This window comes from Camelus ferus, chromosome 13, assembly GCF_009834535.1.
Source record: "Camelus ferus isolate YT-003-E chromosome 13, BCGSAC_Cfer_1.0, whole genome shotgun sequence".
NCBI lineage: Eukaryota > Metazoa > Chordata > Mammalia > Artiodactyla > Camelidae > Camelus > Camelus ferus.
Window position 1 is genome coordinate 13,054,620 of NC_045708.1, and position 24,439 is coordinate 13,079,058.

Consider the following 24,439-nt stretch of genomic DNA (forward strand, 5'->3'; position numbering starts at 1 on the left):
ACACAGAAAACAAATTTATGGTTACCAAAGGGGAAAGAGAGGGAGAGATAAATTAGGAGTTTAGGATTAAAAGATACACACTACTACATATAAAACTGATAAACAACAAGGACCTACTGTATAGCACAGGGACCTACATTCAATATCTTAAAATATCCTATAATGGAAAAAAAAACTGAATATATATGTAACTGAATCACCTGAAACTAACACAACATTGTAAATCAACTGTACCTCAATTTTATAACATAAAAGAAAAAGAAAAAGTATGTTACTAAACAGCCATCAGTTTGTACTTCTTTTCTAAACCATGAAATGAGTTCTTACTAGTGTCTACAAGCAAAGGCAACCCTTGATTATCTTAGCTATACAGGGTGTAAAAGAGGCCCCTATCACTTACTGGCAAAATTTAAACATACTTTGATGTACTTGGTTTTGGCTCTTTCCACAGGTTGGAGGGAGTTGGTTAAGTATTATAGTTTAAAAGGTATGGGCCAGTGGGGAGGGTTAGCTTAGTGGTAGAACACATACTTAACATGCACGAGGTCCTGGGTTCAATCCCCAGTATCTCCATTAAAATAAAATAAATAAATAAGTTAAAAAAAATTTTTTTAATTAAAAGGCATAGGCCCATAATGTCAGATGTTTGGGACAGTGTTAACAAATGACTTTAAAACCTACACAGCTCATGTCCATGGAAATATAAAAGCAAACGTTCTAAAAAGAGTGGAATGCGATCCATTGTAAGTAGTGTGATGAGTGTATTTCAGGAAAAGTGCCACTAATCCAAATGTTTAAAACAGTTAAAAAGAGGCTACATAATTTGAGAGCAGTATCTTTGATATTTGTTTACATCTCCAGAAAATTCTTGGCTAAAAGATTAGATAGAAAAATCCATCTGTAAAGTTAACTGTGAAGTTACCAAACCCAACAATTATTTTATTATAATTATTTTTTAAAACCACATCCAAAGCATCACAAACCTAACAATAAACACCATAATAAACAAACTTTTCAAACTACGGGTCTCCCTTGAGTAATAAACAGCAATTTCTAACCTTCTGGATAACATGAAGATGCACTCTTGTTGGCATGAAGCTAAAATAACCCAGTTAGCAATTTCAGACAGTTGCTGAAGTAAGGTTTGGCTAGAAAAATGAAAGTGAGATCGAAGGCATGTCTACCACTAAACTAATAAAAGACTGCTCTGCGCAAGGTAAGATAGGAAAAGGCAGGGGCTCTGGTATCATGGCCTCTAAGAACACAATTCTCACAATCTAAGAATCTCTGTATAAAAAGATAAAACCATGTAGCAACAAAAAAATAAACAGTCTCGTTGATAAGAGTCTGAAGATACTTTATTGAGAGGGAGACAGCCCAAGTACACTGTTTCAGTGGGGAAATGATCTCCCAGACTAACACACTGAAATGTTTTTAATCAAAGACCGTTACAGTAGCAATATACCATACGTGCAACCTGAAAAAGTCATCAATGGTAACCAGTGGCTTCAGTCACAGACTAGCACGTGCCCCCAGTGATTACAGCACCGCGGAGACCGTTATTAAATTATGTGGTAGAATTTAAACCCCGTGCTCCGCTCTGGCCCAAGCTAGAGGGGTAAATGCGGGCGAGAAATGCAAACTCATCGGTGCTTTGACCTTAACACAGGGGCAGCCCCAGCGACATTCCTCTAAGAGCGCGATGCACCTCAAAATCATTCCCAAACCGGCCCAGCCACGCCCTCCCGAGAGAGCGTCCTCAAAAGTTTTGCTCGGGAGGGAAACTGAGGCACAGGGGATTTACCCAGGTTGGCGGAAGGAACGCCAGACAAGCCTTCGTCTCCCAGGGCCGGGGAATCCCGAAGCCGTGGCTGGGACCAGGGTTCCAGAGCGGCAGAAGGCAGCCTGAAAGCGGGTCCAGACCCTCTGGCACGACCTCCCCTCCCCCTCCCGGCGCCCGCCCGGTCGGGGCCGCCGCCCGGTACCTCTCGATGACTGAGGCCACCAGCTGCGGCAACTCCTTCATCTCGAAGGCGGAATAGGACGCGGATAGCAGGGGCCGCACAGCCACCTCCCAGCCCGGGGTCGTGTCTGACCCCGTTGCCGGGACCCCGGGCGCCGGCGCCGCAGCCGCCGCCTCTTCGCCGCCGCTCGTCGCCATCTTCCGTCGTACTACTGCGGCTCCCTCCGGGGGTTTGCCACCGGCCCAGCACCGCCTCCCGGGAGGGGGCGGAAGTGACGCAATCGGCGCGTCAGACTGCGCGACGCGGTCGCCAGCCAAAACACGCGGCGCGAGAGGACGGCCTCCCTCTGCTCTCGCAGGGGGAGCGTGGCGCGGCGTTGGGGGTGGATCCGAGGGGCTGCGCCTGCGCGGGACGCAGCGCTTCTGGTGAGGGCGGCAGCGTGAAGTTCCGCGCCTGCGCGCTGGAAGTCGTTCCCGAAGTTGGGAGTTCTAGGGCTTCCAGGCACCGGGGAAAGGTGAGTTGGGAACTTAGTTTCAGTTGACAAGACCAAGGCAGCGAAGTAGACCATGCATCGGTGAATACCATGGTCCCGGCCCGAGACAGCTAAGGATGAGAAGAGGAGGTCGAAGCCTAATCATTCTCACCCGCTTCTTCCCCTCTCTGATGCGTCCCCATAGTTAATACTAAAGCGCTTCAGTTTACAAAGCTCTTTCTGCTTCTCACACCACCTCTCGCTGTTACTGTAATCACTGGTCCTTACTTTCTTCACGCTCAAATCCCTTTTATGTTTTGGTTACCCTCATGAGTAATGTTACCAGCTCGCGTTTGCATCGCTCTTTGCGATTTGCTGTGTAACGTTCCATTTCCCCCGCTCTTCTACTAACAAAGAATGTAACCTTTTATCTACAGGGTATAATGTCTAGATTTTTAACGACAAAATGATCTGGGCTTTAGATCTAAGAGAGAAAAGCACTTTGACTCTGGGAAAGGTATGCGTGCCTTGAGGGCCTTCTTGTGTTTGAGGGCTTGATGAACAACGTCAAGCTCGAGGCCCTGAGATTCTCCCCCAAGGTTTGGAGGAGCGCCTTTTGTTCCCGGTATAACGCTGAAAAATAAATTGGTACCTGGTGATCAATCTGGACTTTTAGTAAGAAAAGACCTACTTTACATTAGAAATAAAATGCAGCCAAGTCAAGGCCGATCTTGGAGGAAAACGTGGCTTCATTAATAACCGTAGGGATTTTCCTTTAATGTCTTCCGTATATCAGGGTCAATAATAATTAACAACAGATTTCTTAAACATAAAAATAAGAAAAATGAAAGGCATAAAAAAATAACCTTTCTGGAACACAGTAAATATGGTACCACTGCAAGACAGAGAACAGAGCCCTAAGGAGAGGCTGGAGACAAGGCATTTTTGTAGTGGCTCTTGGGACATTAATTTTATTTTACCCAAAGGACAAAATTATTCTGCAAAGGTTCTCTTGGAGAGGTTTCAGGAAATAATAAAAGAGTAAATGATCCTACTCCCTTCCTCCTCCTGCTGCTGCAGCTGGAAGAGAATAAAAAGGCAAATACAGACTACCACAGGGACATTTGCACCTGCTCCTGAACATATTTTTAAAAATACTTTTACTATTTCTGGTTTGTAGATTTGGAGAAAGCACTGTAGGTAAAGATCTTTCTTTATAAATACCACATTCAGTATTGGAAATTTGTTCTTGTATTGCTGTAAAAATTTGGAATGGCATGTACATTCTAAATTTAGATAACAAAAGAAAGGAACAGGATAAATAGTATACAAAAAGACTTCCAGATAAAACGTCAGCTTCTAGTACTTTGGTCCAGAAAATAAGATAGAAACTGAAGAATAGTAATCCCTTCTAATCCCAAGTGGCTGGGCAAGGCACTAAATAAATTATAAAAGAGATAAAAGAGAAATACATAGTCATGTCACAGGAAATGCAATGAAAGGAAAAAAATTAAGCAGCCATAGCTGAATGGTATAGTTTAAAGATCAATGTGGCTTATAAAATAGATAAACAACAAGGATTTACTGTATAGCACAAGAAACTGTATTCAATATCTTATAATAAACTATAATGGAAAAGAATTGGAAAAATTATATAGATCTATACATACATAATACAACCGAATCACTTTGCTGTACACCTGAAACTAACACAATATTGTAAATCAACTATGCTTCAATTAAAAACAAGCAAACAGGGGTGGGGGGCGGTATAGCTCAAGTGGTAGAGCGCATGCTTAGCATACACAAGGTCCTGAGTTCAATTCCCAGTACCTCCTCTAAAAATAAATAAAATAAGTAAACCTAACTACTTCCCCCGCAAAAGATGTTTTTAAAAAAATAAAAACAAGCAAACAAAAGCAATGTGGGAATGCAGCGTAGGAGGAGGCATGAGACCTGCTGGGAGCTGGGAGAGTTCTGTATCTTGACACAACTCATGGTTCCATGAATACACACACGGTATTCATTGAGCTATGTATGCTTAGGATGTGTCACTTTAGTGGTTATAAATTATCCCTCCAAAAGCAAACAACAAGAAGAGGTGAATGTCACTGCAGAAACAGTACTCAAAAGCAAGAGATATTGGTGTCTTTATTTCAAAAAGATTCCATCTGATAGAGAGTTGCTTGAAATAAATCCTAGGAGATACTGTGTGTTTAGAAACGATTGGATGAATAAACCATCACTATTAGCTCCCAGGGGGGCCAGCAGAAGTCAAGTCAATCTGTTCTTGAGATTTTAAAAGTTATAAGAACCAGCGGTCAGTGCATATTCTGTGGAAACTTCTAATGCAACACTGAATACTACAAATGGAGAACAGCTCCTTTTTGGTAATTCTCAGTGAACAGTTTTTTTTTTTTTTTTTTTTTTGAATACCAAGAATATAAGTGAATAGAAAGAAGCCTAATTCAATTTGGTGGTATGATACAGTCATTTGTAATCCGAAAGTATTGACTTTTTTCCCCACAATACTGCATTTTATATGGTCTGAATTTGAAACAAATTCTTCTTATGTTTATAAAAGGACGTATAACACCAAAAAGATACCTTTCATTTTTAAAATGGAAATTATGGTACCACAAAGCTCATTTCCTATATTGATCTTACGAGCATTTGTTTTAAGTAGTAAAGTGCAGTTTGTCAGAGCTCGTGCTCCAGGGCACACCAGGAAAAGGTGGATAGGACTCTCCTGGCATTTCAATCAGTATAAGAATTCCTTACTAAGTCTTCAAAGGCACTGTAGAAATGTGAGGCACTAGGGACAAAGGTCCTAAGGCTTCTATGAAGAAGGCATAACCATTCAGGGAACTGTTTGTCAAGTAGTAGCTTCATGCTTAAGACAGTGGGGAATTCAGAAAAGTTTAACAATCCCTAGGAGACACAGAATGACTGAAATAATAAAATACCAGGATACATCATTCAGGAAATTGTGTGGTTAGTTGCCAGGAAACTCAGAGGTCCTGGGTAGCCAAAAGCAACAGGGAAGGGTTTATGGAGTTTAGATTTCAGACAAGCCAGATACTGAGAAGGGATGAAAGCATTCCAAGTAAAGAACACAGAGAAGGAACAGATTCACGACTTTAAAACAAAACTTTTTAATGAACAGAGATCCGTAAATAAGTCTTGGGGTAAAGATTGTAGTTTATGTAATAAGTTCTTACCAAAGAAAGCAATTTCTAAAGGCAGTGAAATTACAAATCTGAAATTTCTGAGCTGAAAGACACCTTATATACCATGTAATCTGTCCCCTCACACAAATGATGAAACACACTCAGGGGTTAAATGACCTGCATTAAAGTCTTTAACACATATGTTAGGAATTGAGTATTTTTTTATATCATACTTTGTTCTGGAAAGGATTTAGGGAATCTTTATGAATACATGATGTTTAAAATGCATTAGTTGAAGTAGCAGAATTAAACAGCATGATCCCATTAGTGTGTATGTTCTATTTAAAATCAAGGGAAAAGAGATTTTAAGTGACTTAAGACCGACACAACTATTCCTGATACTGAGACCTGAGGGAAGTTTCTCATTGGTCCTCTACATAATATATTTTAAAATGTCCTTAACAACATCTCTAGAATAAATGCGGAACCAAGTTCTAAAATCCATTCCTGAGGATAGGCTATGACAAAATACTGCCTCCCCCCCACCCAGCCCCAAATTCAATCTAGATGCTCAGTTCTCTGCTGGTCTGGCTTAATCTAGGGATTGATTTGAGAGTAGCCTGAAGAAAAGATGGATTTTATACACACACACACACACACACACGCACGCATACACAATGAGGTATCACCTCACACCAGTCAGAATGGCCATCATTCAAAAGTCCACAAATGACAAATGCTGGAGAGGCTGTGGAGAAAAGGGAGCCCTCCTACACTGCTGGTGGGAATGCAGTTTGGTGCAGCCACTCTGGAAAACAGTATGGAGATTCCTCAAAAGACTAGGAATAGACTTACCATATGACCCAGGAATCCCACTCCTGGGCATGTACTCAGAAGGAACCCTACTTCAAAATGACACCTGCATCCCAATGTTCATAGCAGCACTATTTACAATAGCCAAGACATGGAAACAGCCTAAATGTCCATCAACAGATGACCGGATAAAGAAGATGTGGTATGTTTATACAATGGAATACTATTCAGCCATTAAAACTAACAATGTAACGCCATTTGCAGCAACATGGATTTTCCTGGAATATGTCATTCTAAGTGAAGTAAGCCAGAAAGAGAAAGAAAAATACCATATGTGGAATCTAAAAAAAAAAAAAGAAAGAAGCATAAATACAAAACAGAAACAGACTCATAGACATAGAATATAAACTTGTGGTTGCCAGGGGGACAGGGGGTGGGAAGGGACAGACTGGGATTTCAAAATGTAGAATAGATAAACAAGATTGTACTGTGTAGCACAGGGAAATATATACAGAACCTTGCGGTGGCTCAGAGTGAAAGAGAATGTGACAATGAATGTATGTTCATGTATAACTGAAAAATTGCTCTACACTGGAATTTGACACAACATTGTAAAATGACTATAACTCAATAAAAAAAAAAGTTAAAATATATATATATACATATGGAGGTGTCCGCCACAAATGTCTCAACCAGTCTCCTTCTGAGTTATGTTTATTCTTATAACTGCTGTTTCACCCAGTTAATTTTCATTTTTTTATTGAAGTATAGTCCATTTACAATGTTGTGTCAATTCATTTTATTTTATCGTACATCATTTGCATTTGTGTAAGCTGTCCGAAGAGCTTTTTGCAATGGTGAGAAACTGACCAATGAAATCAGCATTCAACTTCCTGGAGCACAGCTGTTCTATGCTGCTAGCTAAGCACAGAGCTCTACAGTTTAACCCTCATTAAAGCTGGGGAGCGCAGCAATATCCTCTCCTTAACATGAGGGAACCTGACGGGGATTCATGGCTGAACAGAAGGCCAAAGGAATGCCTTCAAGAAGTCTTACATCTGCTCCAGTGCAGACAAAAGGGTGGTCAAGGCCCAGAAGTCTACTCCATAGAGAAAGGCAAAATGATTCAACTTGCAACTTAAAATTGTAGACTCTAAGCAAAATAAGGAATTGGAGGAATGCTAACAAAAATTATTTGGGTTTCAGAAATGTTTAACTCTGTAACTTGTTTTTGTAGTTAAACTGCTGGGTCAGTTGTGTGTTAGAGCCACCCCTAGTTTATGACAATAAAATTGTATTAACTGCACACCTTTCTTTGCTGGGGATGGGGAAAAGGGAGCAGGTATCAACCTCTTCCAAAAATGGTGTTAAATCAGTAAGTTATAATCTTAAGAGGGTAAGTAGAGCATAATACATTACTTTTTAAACCCCCTTCCCCCAAAAATTACCTATCAGAATTTTAAAAGGGTCTTACTGACCTGAATGTTCTAACTGCAATTCTGTATTTAATTCATGCACGTTCCCCAGTAACTGACTCCTGTCCAGAGTCAAAGGCTAAGGAGAAATTATAACAAAAGCCACAAACCATTTTACATTATTCCCAACAGGGAATGAGAAGCAATAAATACTATTTAGTGACAAAACTTTACACCAAAAGATCTCGTATGTTGACCATACTACTTTTTAAAATGATGAAAAAATACTGGAGAATTTGCTTTCTTAAATGAGACACTGCAGGAGGCTCCAAAAAAACCTAATTAAGGAAGATGGAAGGCAGGGGGCCAGATGGCTCTGGGGCTATGCACAGAAAAAGAGGAAGACAAAACACATCAGAGAATTGGGAAGAAACAGTTTCAAAAGCCATAGGTGGAGGAGCATAGCCGGTCAGAACCCAGTGCTGCTTTAAGATAAAGAAAGGTTGAGAACTAAGAAGGCTTCGATTTGACTGTATCGATAGCATTAGCTATTTTAACCGCCTTCTTTGAAAAGAGTAATAATTAAAGCCGAAACAGGGAATTTTGTGAAAGGGCAGATAACTTCCCTCCCATAGCGTGTTCTTTCAGATTCTAGCACAGACATGGGTAAATGGAAACTAGAATCTAGCAGATTTTTTGGGCTGTGTAAGCAGAGCAGGCAGCAAGGCAACCACTAGTGCTGCAGCTTGCACGTATTTATATAGGACAGTCAGAATTCCAGCCAGGCTTTCTCGAAATTAGGGCAGATCTTTTGTAACTTGTACTTATTCCTGTCTCCCAGGTCACTTTTAAACAAAATATGCCTTGAGTCAGGATGAATAGATGCCTGTTTCTTCTGCAGATACTCAGATGTTCATTCATTAAAATTAATTTCACAATCTTATCCTAAAGTAAAGTTATTTTCATTTCTCTTCCTTCTCTACCATTAGCATATCACCACAAAAAGAAAAAGCTTTGTTTTTTAAATAACACAACTCTTACAGAATTAAATTGGCATGTTTCCCAATTAAACTACTACCTACACCCCACTTCTGCACAGCTTTGTCGCCTCTAATGCAGAAGTAGCCTCAGTGTGATGTTCCAAAGCCACAAAAGAGGACTTAAAACAGTGTTATTCGTCACTTGCTTTATTCAGACCCTTAAACGTACCTCTCTGACGGGGCTCTCATTCTTCACAGTAAAGAAAAACTCCATCATCCCCCAGATCCATGAACAAGGGAAGGCTTTTAGGACATCTTTAACTTGCAGCAGAGACAACAGCCCAATCAGCAATGCTATATCCACAAGACACCAGTTTCCTCCCCCAGCCTTTCCCTCCCTCCTTTTTTTAAAGATCAGTAAGACTTCAAATCTGCTCATTTTAAGAGAAATACAGTAACCCACACATTAATTTATAACTGAAAATAAATAATGAGGTTCTTAAACAAGGACAACTTTCTCTAACTGGGGTAGGTGGCTAGACTGGCCCGTGGGTGAAATGAGAGATTATGAGAGACTGTGAAATGGGCAGATTTGCCTTCCTCCCTTTAAATCTCTTCAAGGTTCAGACAATTCAGTAGTAGTAAAAATGCCTCAGCTCGGACACAACTTAGGCGAAAAGCAGAGACAACGACCAATAAACCAAGACACTATTATGCACTTGGCTTTTGATAAACTGAATTGATGACTGGGCAGCCCACTGATGTGAAATGAGAGCATGAAATTAGCGGCTTAGTTTAAAGAAGTTTTGTCACCATTTGTACATTCCTTGACCCACAGTTACTTTAGAGAGAAGCCATGAGAGGCTGGCTCAGTCTTCAACCTAACTTCAGCTAAGGATGGGTCTTCTTTCTCCCCAGTGTAAAACAGCAAATGCACCTGTAAGGTGGAGCTGTCAATAAGGGTTTCCTTCTGACTCTGAAGCAAGGAGCAGGGAAACAGAAGAATTTCTAGATAAACCTGGGAAACAGGCAAACCAAAATTAATTTGAACAGGCCTCACAAAAGAGAAAAATCTGTTCTGTGTCTTATAAAACAACATTCATGGATGGGCACAGAAAGGAAACAGGGCAATGGCTTTTGAACTCCAGGGGAAAGTCCATCGAGATGGTTTGAGATCTCGGCTGAGAGGGTAAGTTCTGCTTCCATCCACCACCGATGACTCCGCATCAGACGTATCCCAAAAGGAGTCTCCTTGAGAGTCCATCTTCTTCCCCACCACTCTTAGCTGAGATGAGCGCCCGACACCCATCCTCCCCAAACCTGTCAAACTGCAGCTGGAGCTTCTGAGCTGACCCTCGCTCCCCGGGCTCTCTGCTCCCTGGCAGTGGGTCTTGGGTCTTTACCGCCAGGCACGATTCAGGAGTTTCACCTGTGCCAGCCTCTTTGTGATCATGGTGGCAAAAACCAGGCCAAAGAGGACGCTGCTGATTAACACGTAGTCATAGTCATCCTTCAGGACGTCGAACTGTTTGGATGGGTAGACTCGAGTTTGGTAAATGTCCAAACCATAGGCCACAACCTGGAAGGCAGAAGGAATGAGAAATATGTAAGAAAGGGAGCCAAAGGGAGCCAGTGATCTGCCACAACCTCAGACCCTGGTAAGAAAGGAAACAGACTCCTGAGCTCAAACAAGTGAGGTGTTCACCCAAGGGTGAAACAGAGCAGCTGTCGCACAGGGTGGCTGTGGGCTCCACTCACCAAACAGGTGGACTCCAGGCCCGAGGGAGCTGTGTAGATGCCTCGCATCCGAGACACCGTCTGGTTATAGTTGATAAACCGCTCGGCGTGGACCTGCACGTCTGGGGAATACGGGATCAGGTTCTCCTCTCTGCAAAACATCAGAAGCGCTGTAAGGGGAGCTCCCGGCAGCGCTGAGCCCTGGGAGCTTTCCAGGCCTCGTATCTAGCCTCAGATCTTCCTCCAAGGCCGACTTGTGTCAGGGAGTTAAACATTCAGCAGCTGATTATTAGGAAGGGCTGCAAGAAAGAAAGCTTTCTGGAAAGCAAGAAAGATCTGGATTCCAACTTGTTCTGAATCTTTAAAAAAAAAAAAAAAGAAAACAGGCAACCAGTATTTCACACTAGAGGAAGAAAGTCAGAAACATTTAAAACCAAAACACTGAGCCATGAGGCCAAGTCCTGCTCTTCACTCCAAAGTGCCGCAGTCCACACTGCTCTGAAAACACTACTGTCAACCACTTGTTTCCCCAGCTTTAACCTCCCCCCTCTCTCCAAACCAAATTCCTCCTTCCCCTACGTGCAAAGACACATCTACCATCTCCTTGCCTGGCCCACAGTTCCTCACACCCCTAAGGGAAGAGAATTCGGGATGCAAGCAAGGAGATACACAGAGATGATGGATGGAAACACAAAACTTAATGCTGTCAGTGACAAGCTACAGGCTTCCCCACATGACCCAGCCCCCACTACCTCCCTCTCCTCATTTCCCAGTGTCCCCTCCATTGGTTGCTCCAGCTGCAGGGCCTCCAGCTCCCCCTCAAACTCACCAGACATCATCTCAGGGCATTTGCAATGGCAGTTCCCTCCGCCTGGAATGTTCTCCCTCAGATATCCACAAGGCCAGTTGCTTACCTCCTCCAAGTCCTTAACTCAAAATCCACCTTTTCAAAGAGGCTTTCCCAGGCCACCCTCTCAAATTTCACCCCTCATACCCCCACAACCCTTCACAGCCCCATCCCTTTTTAGTTCTTTCTCCTTAGCATTGACAAGCACCTAACACAGAATAATTTCACTTGTTTATCTTCTTTATTGTCCATCTCATCTCCCTCCGCCAGAGTGCAGTGGGGGCAGATGTGTTCACTACCGTATCCCTAGCACAGTAGGACAGCACACAGCAGACCAAGGACCAAACAGAATCAACAGGTTAGGTTCCTGAAGGTCACAGCCTTCAGCGCTACCCACAGGGCTCACCTGCTTTGTTCTGTTGGGATCTCAGGGCGGCGGGGATCCAGCAGGGCCTTAGGAAGGGAAAGAATTGCTCCGGAAGGCAGCCCAACTACACAGAAACAGGTCAACAAAAGTGAGTGTTCACACTGACCCAACCCCAGATTAGGGCTATTGACAAAAATGTCCTTATCACAAAAACTTAAACAGAGATTCAAATTGAAAAATGGGTCAATGAGACTCCCTTAAATGGCCCAAAACAATAATCCAATACACATGGGTCTGAATGAAGGTTCCCATGTTTGAAGATACTAGTTTCATCATGTATCACCCTGAAACATCACAAAACAAAGTTCCAGAATCCAGAAATATATAAAGATGAAAGAGAAGGGCATGGAAAGCCACTTGGGTCTCTTCATTCCTCTCCTTTCCTCAGTAATACCAGCCCCAGCTAAGCGAGCCTCCTGGCTGTTAGCCAAACACAAGTGTGTGCCTGCTGCAGGGGCGTGGGAGGACCAGGCAACCTGAGACCCGGCTGGTTTCAGGAAAGGTGGGGATCAAACTTGGGGAACTACCAAGAGGGCTGTCCTCTTCATATCTGAGAATAAAACAGTAATCCCAAGTGCCTGTCAAAGCTGAGAGTCCTAAACATCTTCGGTAAAATCGCTTCTCAGATGATCACTGAGTCCTGAACTTGAACTGCATAAAGCTGAGACCCTACACCTTGCCAGCCTCTGCAGCCCATCAGCACAGGCTGTCTATGAGGGATGATGTCAGGGCTCAACTTTCTAAGCCGGGTGAAAACAGAACAGAGATGGGAAAGTGGTTCATCAGACATGAGGACTAGGAGAGACATCTTATCTCTTTTACGGACGGCAAAGCCAGACCAGGGACCTTTCCTGCTGAAATAAAGCCCTCCTCAGTAATGCCCGGCTCTGTCCTTCAGTGTGGCTGCCAAAGGGAGCCCGGTCACCCAGGGGCCCTCCCCTGGTCACTCACTGAGCAGGTGTCGGCTGGTGATGCCCCGCTCGGTGATGGTGGCTTCCATGGCACTGATGGAGGAGGGGAAGATGTAGGACTGCTGGAGGACCTGGGGCAGCTGGGGGCGGTCCAGGGAGCTGAAGGCCGTGGCATTGTACTGCTCAGTGCCCTCGTACAGCTCCAGTGCCGTCAACTCGTTGCGCCGGGCCTTGGTGTTCCAGTACTGGTACTGCAGAGAGAGGAGGAGGCAGCTTGGGGCTCAGCTGCTGGTTCAGCTGGGAAGCGGGGATCACAGGCAAAGGCACCTTTCCAACAGCTCCATATCCAGGAAGGAACAAACCTCCCAGAACCCTAGTTTTCTTCCTCGCTACCAAGTTTCTAACTTTCAGGGTAGCTGTACCTAGACTATCCAAGTTCACCACAAGACAAAAGACTTCTCAAGATTCTTTAGAAGTCAGAGTAAGAATAGCTAACATTTGAGTGCTTACTATGTGTCAGGCATTGTCTTAAACCCGACTAGAGGTGACTGTGGTTACCCCTGTCTCATATATGAGGAAACACAGAGAGTTAAATAACTAGTTCACGGTTGTAAAGTCAAGAAATGCAGGAAGTGGGATCAAATGTAGGCACCCTCTGCTGCCAGCCAGGGGTTTTGAATTCTATGAAAACACAAAGCAGCAACTGGTTTCTGGAACAAGAAGTAAGGGAAGGGTCTAAGCTGCAGGAAGACCAGCCGCACACAACTAAGCCATGCCAGGCCCCCGGCATTACCCGAGTGCATGCGCCCGCCTTACCACCACCCAGTTCTCTGAGTGCACGATGTGGACTGGGCCCTTGGCCTTCCTCTGCACGGAGGAGTGGATGATGCGCCCGGTGACGCCATCCACGAGGAAGATGCCGATGAAGGTGCGTTCGTGGTGAACGTCTGTGCTCTCTGTCACCACAGCCAGCAGGTTGGGGTTGAGGCTCTGGGGAGATGGAGAGAAAAGCTCCTTCAGAACCACGGTGGCACATTGCGAGCGCCGCCCCGCTGTGAGGCAGGCCCGGAGCTCTCTGCTGGTGGAGGAATCGGGTTTTCGGGTTGGGAGGGCTTCCCATTTCGAGCTGGTCATCACTGCATCGTTCAGTGTCTGCCAGGTGCTGGGGGCCATGCCAGGGACTTTGCCTGTATCATCTCATTGAATCCCGTTAACATCCTTGCAAATAGCTGTTATTATCCACATTTCACAGATGCAATGTCTTTAAGTGGTTAAGCACAAGGCACAGAGAAGCAAATGATAACTCAGGACACAGCCCAGGTCGGCCCACTCACTGACCGGAGGACGCTGCTCCAGCAACGCCACTTCTCTCCACCGGTGCCTCCTCTCACTAAACCAACGGTTGAGTCCCAGTTCTCATCTTACCTGACATAGTAGTGCCAGGGGACACAGTGATCACTCCCTTCTCAAGACACTTTCTCCGCCCAGTGTCCAGAACACCCGCACCCTGGTTTTCCTTCTGTGCCACTGGCCACTCCTCCTGAGCCCCAGCTGTGGGTCCCCTCCTCATCTACCTGGTCTCTTGGACGTTTCTACCTACACTCACCCTCATGATGATCTCAGCAAAACTCGTGGCTTTCACACCGTCTTCTGGTGCTGGTAATGCCCAAGTTTCCACAGCCAGACCTCTCCCTGAACTCCAGACTTGATTAATAGACCTCCATCTTGGTATCTCTTCTTAGATGTCTCATCTCAAACTTGACAAGCCCCAAACTGAACTCCTGTTCGATCCCTGCCTAAAACCTGCTCCCCTCTGGGCCTCCCCCATGTCAAGAGTCTTAGAGCTGGGACCTCTGAGTCATCCTTGACTCCTTTCTCTCTAACACAAACACAGACACCCTGTCCATGAGCACATTCTCTTGGCTCTACCTTCAAAGGTATCCAGAATTTGATCCTGTCTCACCACCCTAACCAATCCAGTTTAAGCCGCCATCATCTCACCTGGATTATCACAGTAGCCTAACTGCCTGCCGGCTCCCATCCTCCGCCCTCTAGTCTCAGTGCAGCAGGCCTCCCAGAAGACAGCCTGCAAACCTCAGTCATTTATGTCACTTCTCTGCTCAGAACCTCCCAGCGGCTCTTCATCTCACTCGGAATAAAGCCAGAGTGCTGGCCTGTGATCTGGACCCGTCACCTCTCTGACCCTCAGCAGCCCAGACCCTCCTCACTCACTCTGCTCTAGTCTCACTGGCCTCCTTGCTGTTGGTGGAACACACCAGGAACGCTCTGGCTCTTCTGTCTGGAAGGCTCTTCCCCCAGATGTCCTAAGATATCACTTCCTCACTCCTTCAAATTTTACTGTCACTTTCACAGTGAAACCCTCCTTATCCACCCTATTTTAAATTGTATCCGCTCCCAATGCCAGCACACCCTCTCTCGCTTCTCGGCTGTTTTCTATAGAACTGGTCATTCTCTGATATGCTACGTCATTTACCTGTTTATTTTCTTTATTAGCGTCTCCCAAGTACAGCCCCATAATGACAAGAAATTTTGTCTATTTTGTTCACTGATGTGAGCACGTGGCATCCAGCTGGCACTCCAAAGAAAGAAAGAAATCAGTCTGCTGCTCTATCTCTGTGGTATCCCTTCCAAAAACCCTGTAACAACTCTAACCATGAGAAAAACATCAGACGAACCGCAAGTGAGCAACATTCTACAAAACACCTGACAGTACTCTTCAAAAAACTATCAAGGTCATAAAACACAAAAACAGATAGAAAACTGTCAAAGAGCAGAGGAAACTAAAGACATTTGACAACTAAACGCCATGTGGGGTCCTGGATTGGATCCTGGGACAGAAAAGGACACTAATGGAAAAACCGATGAAACCCAAAAAAGTCTGCATTTAGTTAAGTCTTGTACCAATGTTGGTTTCTTAATTTAGACGGATGCACCAGTCTCCTAGGGGAATCCAGGTAAGGGGTATTCGGAAGTGTAAGTCCTACCTTTGCAGCTTTTCTGTAAATCTAAAACTGACCTCCCCTCACCAAAAAAAAGCTAACAACAACAACAAAACCTAAGCTAAAAAAACTCTTCATAACAAATATTAATTCAGGAGAAGGGTACAGCTCAGTGCTAGAGGGTGTGCTTAGCATGCACGAGGTCCTGGGTTCAAGCCCCAGTACCACCATTAAAAATAAGTAAACCTAATTATCCCCTCCAAAAAACAAACAAACAAAAAATGAACCCAGAAATCCCCATTCGTAACTAATATTCTTTTCAACATATGAAAATACGAGAATTCCAGTAAATGTTATCTCATAAAAATAAAATTACATGTTGAATATATTTTTTCTAGTACAAATCAAAATGTACTTTAGACTTTACATTATTCTGAGAAATTCTGAATTATGCTGAATAAGTAAAACTGACTGTAGCCCCATGAAAGGCACCTCTCAAAGATTTCAAGTGATGGCACTAACCTAACGATGTTAACGACGTGGCAGGCACTGTCCTAGTCACGTCACGTGTTAATCATTCATCTGCAAAACCACCCTGTGCCGTAGGAGCTGTCATCCCCATCCTACTGGTGAAAACGGAAGTCAGGAAGCCGAAGCACGTTTCCCACAATGCACAGCCAGCCTGAACCTGGACCGTCCAACCGGAGGCCTGCGCTCTCCAGCGCTACCCCATACTTAGTGAAGCAGCCTCCCCACTGGGGTCCTCAGTCCTGTTACTCTGTTCTGTTACACCTCCTCCTCCAACTCAGGCTCTGCTCTGCCAGGGGGTGTAATTAATGTTCATTATGACAACGACCATGTTCCCTCATAGGACAGTCTTGCAGCTGACTGGTCACCTCCCCATCTCCCTGCCTTTACCACTAACCAGGGTGTTGGATCACAGAAATGGTGTCTCTAATGGGTCAACAAAGGTTTAATTAACCCCCGGAAGTTCCATCAGTACTACCACGATTGGTAGTAACAACAGCTAACATCGATCAAGTACTGCCTGTAGGCCTGGTACTATGCTGAGCACGCGTGTCTCATGTGATCATCATAACAATCCTAGGAGAGCATATCATGTCCATCTCACAGACAATAAATAAGGGTTCAAAGGGGTTAAATGACTTGTCAAGGTCCCGCAACTACCAAATCCCAGAGCCAGAATTCAACCCCTCGCTCTTTGCTCTACGCCAGACCCCCCAGCCGTACCTTGTAGAGCACGCTGCGGTCCCCCATCACACGGCCCTGAGAGTGAACGTGCTCGCTGCTGCGCTTGCCCTTCACCTCGACGATGCGCTGTACCTCTGGGGGAATGGTCAGCTCCCAGCTCAGCTCAGTGGTGAGATCCTAGGACGGGGCAACAGAGCCAGCACTGATCATCAGGAGGACACACTTAGACCTGAGAACCCTGTAGCTGGATGCGGCCTGCAGCTCGACTGGGGCCTCTGTGCTGGAAGGAACAGGGATCAGAGCTCCCAGAAAAACAGCAATAGGATCTAGTTTGGAAAGAAGTTTTGGAACTCTCAGTTTGAGTAAGGCAGACAGGAAAGTCTGGTGTGCAATGGCTACAAACAGCAGCCTCCTGGGCTGTGGATGCAACTGCTGCTCCTCTGGGCTGCACGAAGGAACCTGGGACCTGGGAGACAGTCCTTTCCAGCGGACACTCGTATCTGACATCATGCTGTTCCCAGTCTAGGCTCCAGACAGCTACGCAGGGCACCTCTGGAAAGCACCAGGGCACAGTGGCCAACGTCCACATCGGCCAAGTCATCATATCTATCAGCACCAAGCTGCAGGATCAGGAGCATGTGACTGAGGCCCAACATGGGGCCAAGTTCAAGTTCCCTGGCTGCCAGAAAATCCAAAACTCAAAGTATACGTTCCATCCAGAGTGGGTCAACAATGTCATCTACTTATAGAAAGTACTGTTGTTCAATCACCATTCCCACCTCCCACCCTCCGAAGAGTGGGAAAAACGTCCCTTCTCTGCTATAGAAAAGGAACGTGGAATGAAAGCTGCACACAGGGGCAGACTGTCTGTCACGCACCACACCTTCCACAGCAGCTAGAACGTGCCTGCCATGGAATAGCTGCTCAAAAACATGAGAATGACTGACTCTGAATCAGACATCAGGAACGTGCTCATCTAAGTTCACAACAGGATGAATGGGAGGAAGGTATAGCTCAGTGGTAGAGCTCACACAAGGTCCTGGGTTCAATCCCTGGTACCACCATTAAAATAATAAATAAATAAAAACACATTAAAAAAAATAGGATGAATAGTATAGTTCACCTCTTGGCCGAATAACCAGGAAACACCTACACCCCATCGCAGCAGGCTCTGCCAGGATGTCCTCCCCTACCTTTCGAAGTCGATATCCACACAGCCGTCCCTGTTCCGCATCCACCAAATAGAAGAAAATGGAGGGGGCAAGTTCATGGAGCTGTCGCAAGACATTCCGAGTGGCTGGGAAAGCTGTGACCTTAAAAACCCCAGACAGCCCAAGAAAAAGAGTTAAGGGAAAAGGAATCTCTAAGCACAGTTTCTCAGGACTCACTGCTATTTCCCATCAAAGAGTGCCTTAAGAATAAAACAGCAACTATTTAAAGAATTAGAGTCTACTAAACTCAATTAGGGCTTAAATTTAGTTTAGACTCTTGAGTTTTCACAAGTGCAGGAAGAGTAATACAGTCACTTAGCCCTTCGAGCTCAAATGCGTGCTGACCAGATGGCCCCCGTCTCGGGTCCAGCAGGAGCTGTCTGACTACCTGCCCCACACCCGACTCCCCTGGGACGCGGTGCAGCCACCCTGAAGACGCCGTACCTTGTACTCATCATCTATCAACAGCAGCACCTTGGCGTAGTCTTGGTCCATGATGGGGAGAAGCAGAGATTGTAGGATGGGGCGCTTCAGCACCGGAGGGGCCACCTGACTCCACTTCCCAAAAATGGGGTTGAAGACATACAGAGAACTCATTCCCGTCTCCTGAAATGGGCAAACGGTCAGGCTCCCCCGACAGGAAAAGAATGCAAATCCAAAGGGTAAATAAACCTGGAAAGCTGGGACTTAGCTCAGCTCTGACAGATTCCCAAATCTTTGCCCTCCTCATAGAAAATAAAGTCTTGGCTAAAGATGAAAGTGTCAAAAGGGGTAAAAGGTAAACTGCCTCTAGCTCCAAAGCCAACCAAGAACGGGGTGTGCTGAGAGACAAGCACAAGGCCGAGGACCAGCTCCGCAGCCCCAGGGCGGCCATTCCAGAGAACCACTACCAAGCCCCCTTTCTGATGAGGGTAGAAGGAATCCACAAAAAGCCATCTGCTCCTGGCAGGCAGAGATACAAGCCGCTCTGTGTCCTGCTCTTCACCATCTGGAGAAGAGCAAACAGCCATTAAGGTACTGACGGCTGCCTGTGTCTGGGAAGAAGCAGAGCTGGCTTACTAGGGACCTGGTGACATCCACCTACCCTATGGTCACTTCCACACAGGTCCCAGAGGGGTCCTCCCCGCAGGCCAAAAAACTGGAAGAAACAGAGCTCTAACCCGACTCCCTGCCTTTAACCCAGACTTCCAAAGGCCTTGAGGATACTTAAGGTACAGAACACCAAAAAACCACGTTCACTTTGGCTCAGGGGAGAGGGGCGGCCTCACCTTGTCCTTTACCAGGAGGGTGCACTGTGGCGGGTGGGGGAAATGGGCAGTGGTCCTCTGGACCATCAGTTTAAAGGAGGAGTCTGGCTTGACGCTGGGGAGATACTGTTTCCACAGGATGGTGCCGGAACTGCTCTCAATGCCAAAGAGCTGCAAGGCAAACAACGGGCTTGAGACTAGAGACCAACCAAAGAACCAGGTCCCTCCTTGAAAATGAGAACCGGCGCTCTCCCCTGCCAGTTTTTCATTTCCTGCTTCCAGAACCTCAGCAGGCTCAGCTCACGCCCTCCTCACCTTGCCTGAGGCCGTCACCATCACCATCATCTTCTGGAGGTTGAATTCGTCTCTGGCCAGGGTGTCAATGTTGATCTCATTCTTAATCTGGCTTCGGGGCTTCCGAGCATCATAAAACATTTTCCAGAGGTGGGAAGTCCATGCCTGCAGCAGGATGAGCTGGGACGAGAGGCGTTTCAGGAACATGCCCAGCAAGCCGTCTGGTGTCAAGGAAAAGGTAACGCAGCTGAGGCGCACTCCTCCGCGGACCTGGTGTTATCCTAAGGCGGGGGGGGGGGGCTCTCTCCCTCTCCTCCGGAGTGCCCAAGTCATCCACACCCAGGCCACAAGCCGGGGTGCAGTCCGTGTCTGATGCCAACAGTCTCACGCTCAGATACAGCCATGCAGGACCTTCCAAAACCCCCTTACCTGGCTCTCGGTACTTCACCTGCCTGGAGTCTTGGAATAGGAGACTAAGAGGTCAGGGGGCAGCCATGCAGGATGCAGCCGTGCTGTGAAGGTCCCCCCAACAACCCCGCATCCAGAATGGCCAGAGGAAGGCTTCTGGGGACCGTGACAGAACCAGAAGAGGGAAGGGTGCAGCGGGGGCAAACGGACGTGTATCATGTATCGTGTATCATTAACAGGCACTGCCATTTCCTGCAGCTTCAGTCGTACTTGGTCAACTGTTTCACCTGCACCCAACAGACCTGCCTACAACCCGTTCCCAGGGCTATCTTTCACTTTCCCCCTTACTCCACCCACGAGGCTACCCCCCTCAAATCTCCTCCATCTAGTAAACTGGTCACCAATGCAAGGTAGTACAGGAAACAGCACAGCCTCTGGAGTCTGGCAGACCTGGATGAAATTCCCAGCTCCACTCCTTATGGGCTGGGTGACCTTTTAGCCTCTGGCTCCTTATCTGTAAAATGGCATGTAGACTGTAGGGTGGTTCCCAAGATTAGACCACGTGATGTACATACAGGGTTTCCCACAGGGCGGCGTACATGGTAAGCGCTCACAGAAAAGGAGGAGTGCCTTTGCTGATCCTATTTTTATCAACCTCAGGCCAAGGGAGAGAAGCAAGAGGCAAACAGGCAAGTCGCAGGCACAGCAGTCCACACAGACCTGCGTGTACACACACACACATACACAAACGCACACACTCGGTACAGATCTCGTCGGTGCAAGTCAGGAAAAACAAATAGTTAACCAAAAGCTAGCCAAGTGGGCAGGCAACGAGCAACAAGGCAGCAGGAAGCAGGCTTTACCTTGAATGGCTGGATCCAGGCAGCGGAAATAAATAGTAAAGTCAAATTAATGCTCGGCTTAAGAAGATCTGCAATGCCTAGCAGGGTGCCTGGCCCAGAGCAGGCCCTCAACAGACATCACCTGGACAGCTAGATGAATGGACGGACAGGAGAAGCGGGGCAGGACTGAATCAGAGTAGAGTGAACTACGTTCATTGGGGTGCTGGGTTGGGACGTGGCCGTTTCAGAGGGCACTGGCCTATTACCACAGCAACAGATCAACCCCATCACGTCTCCTTAGAAAGGTGTGACTATTGCCTTGGGAACAACGGTTATCCACTGCCTGACGTGGTGCCTGACAAATTTTAGGTACTCAAACAAAGGTAGCTATGACTATACTAAGTTAAGATTCTTTTTCATCAGGATCTTTCCCTAGAGGGAATCACAGGTCACTCCTTTTGGAGAAAAGAATGGTTACATAAACCACATGGCCACAAACACACTGGAAAACTGGTCACACAGCTAGTTCAGAACAGACTGGCCAAATGGCTGTGCCCGGAAGCCAGGGCCACCGGGAGACAGCATCTCCTGTCCAACTACCAAGCCTGTTCCCAGAGCATCCCGCCAGCGACTCTGCTTCCCAGCCTCCTGGGTTCCTACCTGCCTTCTTGCCAAACTCGCCCTCCAGCTCAGCCTGTGCCCCAGTCAGGGGGAGGTCCACCATCTCGAGGCACACCACCTCCGCCAGGGACTCCTCACGGCTCCACAACACCACCTTCCCTGCTGTAGAAACCATGGTTATGAAAGCCAGGCTCTCATCGCCCAAAAAGACTCTTCTTGGTGGCTCAGGGACCACTGCAGCTCTTGTGACAAAAAGAAAGAGCAGAGCATGGGGCTGGAATCAACAGGATAGGCGAGGAAAGTTCTATATCCCACCCTGGAATGCTAAGGAATTATTCAAAAGGTGACAAATGGCTCTGAAAAAAACATTCAGGATTCACTCCACTTGAATCTTTCCCAAAAGCCTATTCACAGCCCCAAATAAACACTAGAATGGACTCATGGGCAGGCCTCAGAAAAGATGGGTTGGAGGAGGTCCACTCACCCAGCTGCTGCAGGAAAAGTAGCAGATGATCCTCCGTCTGGACCAAGGCCCGGTAGCCCACTGAGTCATCCTTCTTCAAGAAGACCTGGATGTACAGCTATAAACCAAACGGCCGTGACCACTGCAGTCGGCGAGAATCCAAATACCTCTCAGATCACCAGACCCCAAGATTCAAAGCACGAGGAGCTGTTTGCGGTCCAGATCATGACATCATTTGACGTGCGCACAATTCAGCTTCTACCTGGACCCCAAGTAGGCACTGTGCACTCTCAGGAGCCGACACCACAACAGCTCTGGGCTCTAGCTCACACCCTCCCCACGGAGGGACAGGAGTACTGCTCAGCTACCACGCCACTCCTCATGCACCAGTCACACCCACCACACAAGCAGGAGGCCAGGACCCAACTTGACGTTGCAGAGACGAAGAAGCCACCGCTCAGAGAGGCTGAGGACCACCACTGAACACGCAGGTGACACTGGACAGGGTCCTGAATCCCACCAGGCACGGTTTCCTCGTTGGTAAAACGAGGGTAGTGATAACCACAAGACCACCGACAGGGTTAAATCAATCAGCGCGTAAGTAAAAAGCTTAGCACAGAGCCTGGCGCACTGATGATGCAGCATAAATGGTACCTGCTTGCAGCATTAGTCACGGGGACTTAGGACAAGCCAGTGGCTCAGGAAGAACTGTGATCCTCCTCCGGGACCCATGGCTGCGAGCTGGCCCCAACGACTGAGCCTGAAGCCCAAGGCCCAACTCACCCGCTCTGGCCGAGTGCCGTTCTGTTCCAGGCTAAAGGTGATCGTGGTGTCGAGCAGCCGCCGCCCCGTCTCCACTAAGTAGAGGTTAATGGTGTAGGTCTGGTTGAAGCAAGCCAGCGAGTCCTAGGGGCACAGACAGCATGGGTCAGAGAGAGGGATCCCCCAAAGCAAAGTCCCCCAAAGGAAGTTCAAGAACTGGTGACAAATACCCTAGAGAAGCCCCCAGGCCAGGAGAGGAAATACATGCTAAAGAAAAGCTAAACCCCAAGGCAGAAATAAGGTGCCTGAGTAAATAAATAAGACTACAACCACTACGCATTTGTTCCAGAAGCCAGTACAGGGTAGCAGAGCCTTCCCAAAGAGCTGGTAAGACTGTCAGCAGGGAAGTCACAGCCCCCTGGGGAAAACCTCAAGCAACAAAAGCCACGGCAGAAACAGATGCCTCTGGCCAGGATCCCACGCTCTGCTTCAGTGCAGTTCACAGATTACCATTCAGCTCCCTCAGCCGGGATCCAAAAGAAACGGGGAAACTGAGGCCCAGAGGAGAAAGTAGTTAAGAACACATTCTAGAGATTCTACTTTCTAATCTCCCAACTATGAAAAATCAAGAGAAACACGGTTTAATGTACAGAACTCAGAACAGCCCATTTGAGGCTGGGAACTCTGGGAGACCTGCTAGAGCCTTGGCTGCCCTGCCAGCATCTCTGGATGGCCTCCCGCGTCTCTATGTCTGGCACACCTTGCAATGCCACACCCTACCTGTGGACCAGACTTCTCTGAAAAGCTCCCCATTGACCCATCTTCAGAACTGCTAGGCTTCTGCCAAGGAAAAGAGGACAGAAGGAGAAAGGTCAGCCAAAGGGTCGCTTCCCAGCCACCAAAATGAAGCTTTCACTTCTGTGTCTCCCCAGCCCTTAGGAGAAGGCAAGTCCCACTTCTCATTCCTGCCCACAAAGCCCAGGCAGCCCTGAAGGGTCCCACGTGAAAGTGAGGTTGGTGGGGACAAGAAGGTGGTTGCAGAAAGCTCTAACAGATGCGGTGAGAACTTACTTCTCAACAGCCTCCTGCTCCCTGGGTTCCAAATGACCAGGTGAACATGCCCAGACTTTTGGTTCTCAGGGCTCCTGGCAAAGGTACGGAAAGAAAAGCCCAAGTGCCGTCACCCCCAGTACTCACCGCCTCATTCCGACAGGTCATGACTGCAGCCACCGTCTTCTCTCCCGTGGTGGCAAAGCTCACTAGGGCAGTCTGGGGATAAAGCAAGGTGTCAGTGCCTTGTGGGACCTGTCTTAGCCAGCAGCCTTAGAGAGGGTCACCTCGACAGGGAGGACTCTTGGCCTTGGAGTTGAAAATGCTCCCAATATGGCCAATGCATCTGAGAGCATCCGCAGCTGAAAAGAAGCCTCTCCCCTACCTCCAACACAGGCACAGGTCAATCCTACGCCCCATGCTGCTCTTAGAATCCATAGGGAAGCTCTAGTTAACATACTCTCCTGTGGACTCAGAAAGGCATCAGTCTTACTCTAAAAATCCTTTGTAACTCTCAGAAAGAAAAAAATCCATTTCTGCTCTAAGGCTAACCCCTGTCAAACCACTTATGGAAAGATATTTCTTAAGAAAACACCTATAGGTCCAAAGGCAGGGACTTCTAGCATCCACGTC

At 46.8% G+C, this 24,439-nt stretch overlaps 2 protein-coding genes, 1 long non-coding RNA gene and 1 pseudogene across 15 annotated transcripts in view; 2 read left to right on the forward strand and 2 right to left on the reverse strand.

Moving 5' to 3' along the window:
• UBR4 (ubiquitin protein ligase E3 component n-recognin 4) overlaps positions 1–2,199 on the reverse strand; it is a 122,407-nt gene extending 120,208 nt beyond the window's left edge. For 7 of the 8 annotated variants that reach the window (XM_032495312.1, XM_032495313.1, XM_014562225.2 and 4 more), the window contains exon 1: positions 1,986–2,199. In XM_032495312.1, coding sequence (XP_032351203.1) covers positions 1,986–2,161 — 176 coding nt within the window. In that variant the 5' untranslated portion in view covers positions 2,162–2,199. The remainder of the gene's footprint in view (positions 1–1,985) is intronic. The other variant, XM_006188269.3, reaches the window with a different exon arrangement.
• LOC116668276 lies at positions 1–15,949 on the forward strand. 2 transcript variants are annotated; one of them, XR_004325375.1, is made up of 3 exons: positions 1–20; positions 499–595; positions 15,938–15,949. It is a non-coding gene; the product is annotated as an uncharacterized LOC116668276 (long non-coding RNA). The 2 variants fall into 2 exon arrangements; XR_004325376.1 differs by lacking the exon at positions 15,938–15,949 and adding an exon at positions 4,295–4,314.
• Positions 8,649–24,439, reverse strand: part of EMC1 (ER membrane protein complex subunit 1) — a 23,338-nt gene continuing 7,547 nt past the window's right edge. The window contains exons 9-24 of one of the 5 annotated variants that reach the window (XM_014562250.2): positions 23,954–24,025; positions 23,537–23,596; positions 22,778–22,900; positions 22,016–22,112; positions 21,571–21,690; positions 20,932–20,940; positions 19,682–19,881; positions 19,388–19,537; positions 18,564–18,725; positions 18,102–18,221; positions 16,948–17,085; positions 13,553–13,726; positions 12,777–12,987; positions 11,805–11,889; positions 10,573–10,702; positions 8,649–10,393 (exon numbers count right to left, since the gene is read on the reverse strand). In XM_014562250.2, coding sequence (XP_014417736.1) covers positions 10,214–10,393; positions 10,573–10,702; positions 11,805–11,889; positions 12,777–12,987; positions 13,553–13,726; positions 16,948–17,085; positions 18,102–18,221; positions 18,564–18,725; positions 19,388–19,537; positions 19,682–19,881; positions 20,932–20,940; positions 21,571–21,690; positions 22,016–22,112; positions 22,778–22,900; positions 23,537–23,596; positions 23,954–24,025 — 2,031 coding nt within the window. In that variant the 3' untranslated portion in view covers positions 8,649–10,213. Of the gene's footprint in view, positions 10,394–10,572; positions 10,703–11,804; positions 11,890–12,776; positions 12,988–13,552; positions 13,727–16,947; positions 17,086–18,101; positions 18,222–18,563; positions 18,726–19,387; positions 19,538–19,681; positions 19,882–20,931; positions 20,941–21,570; positions 21,694–22,015; positions 22,113–22,777; positions 22,901–23,536; positions 23,597–23,953; positions 24,026–24,439 lie in introns of all 5 variants that reach the window. The other 4 variants (XM_014562249.2, XM_032495316.1, XM_006188271.3 and 1 more) reach the window with 4 other exon arrangements.
• On the forward strand, positions 17,274–17,387 carry LOC116668393 (annotated as a pseudogene).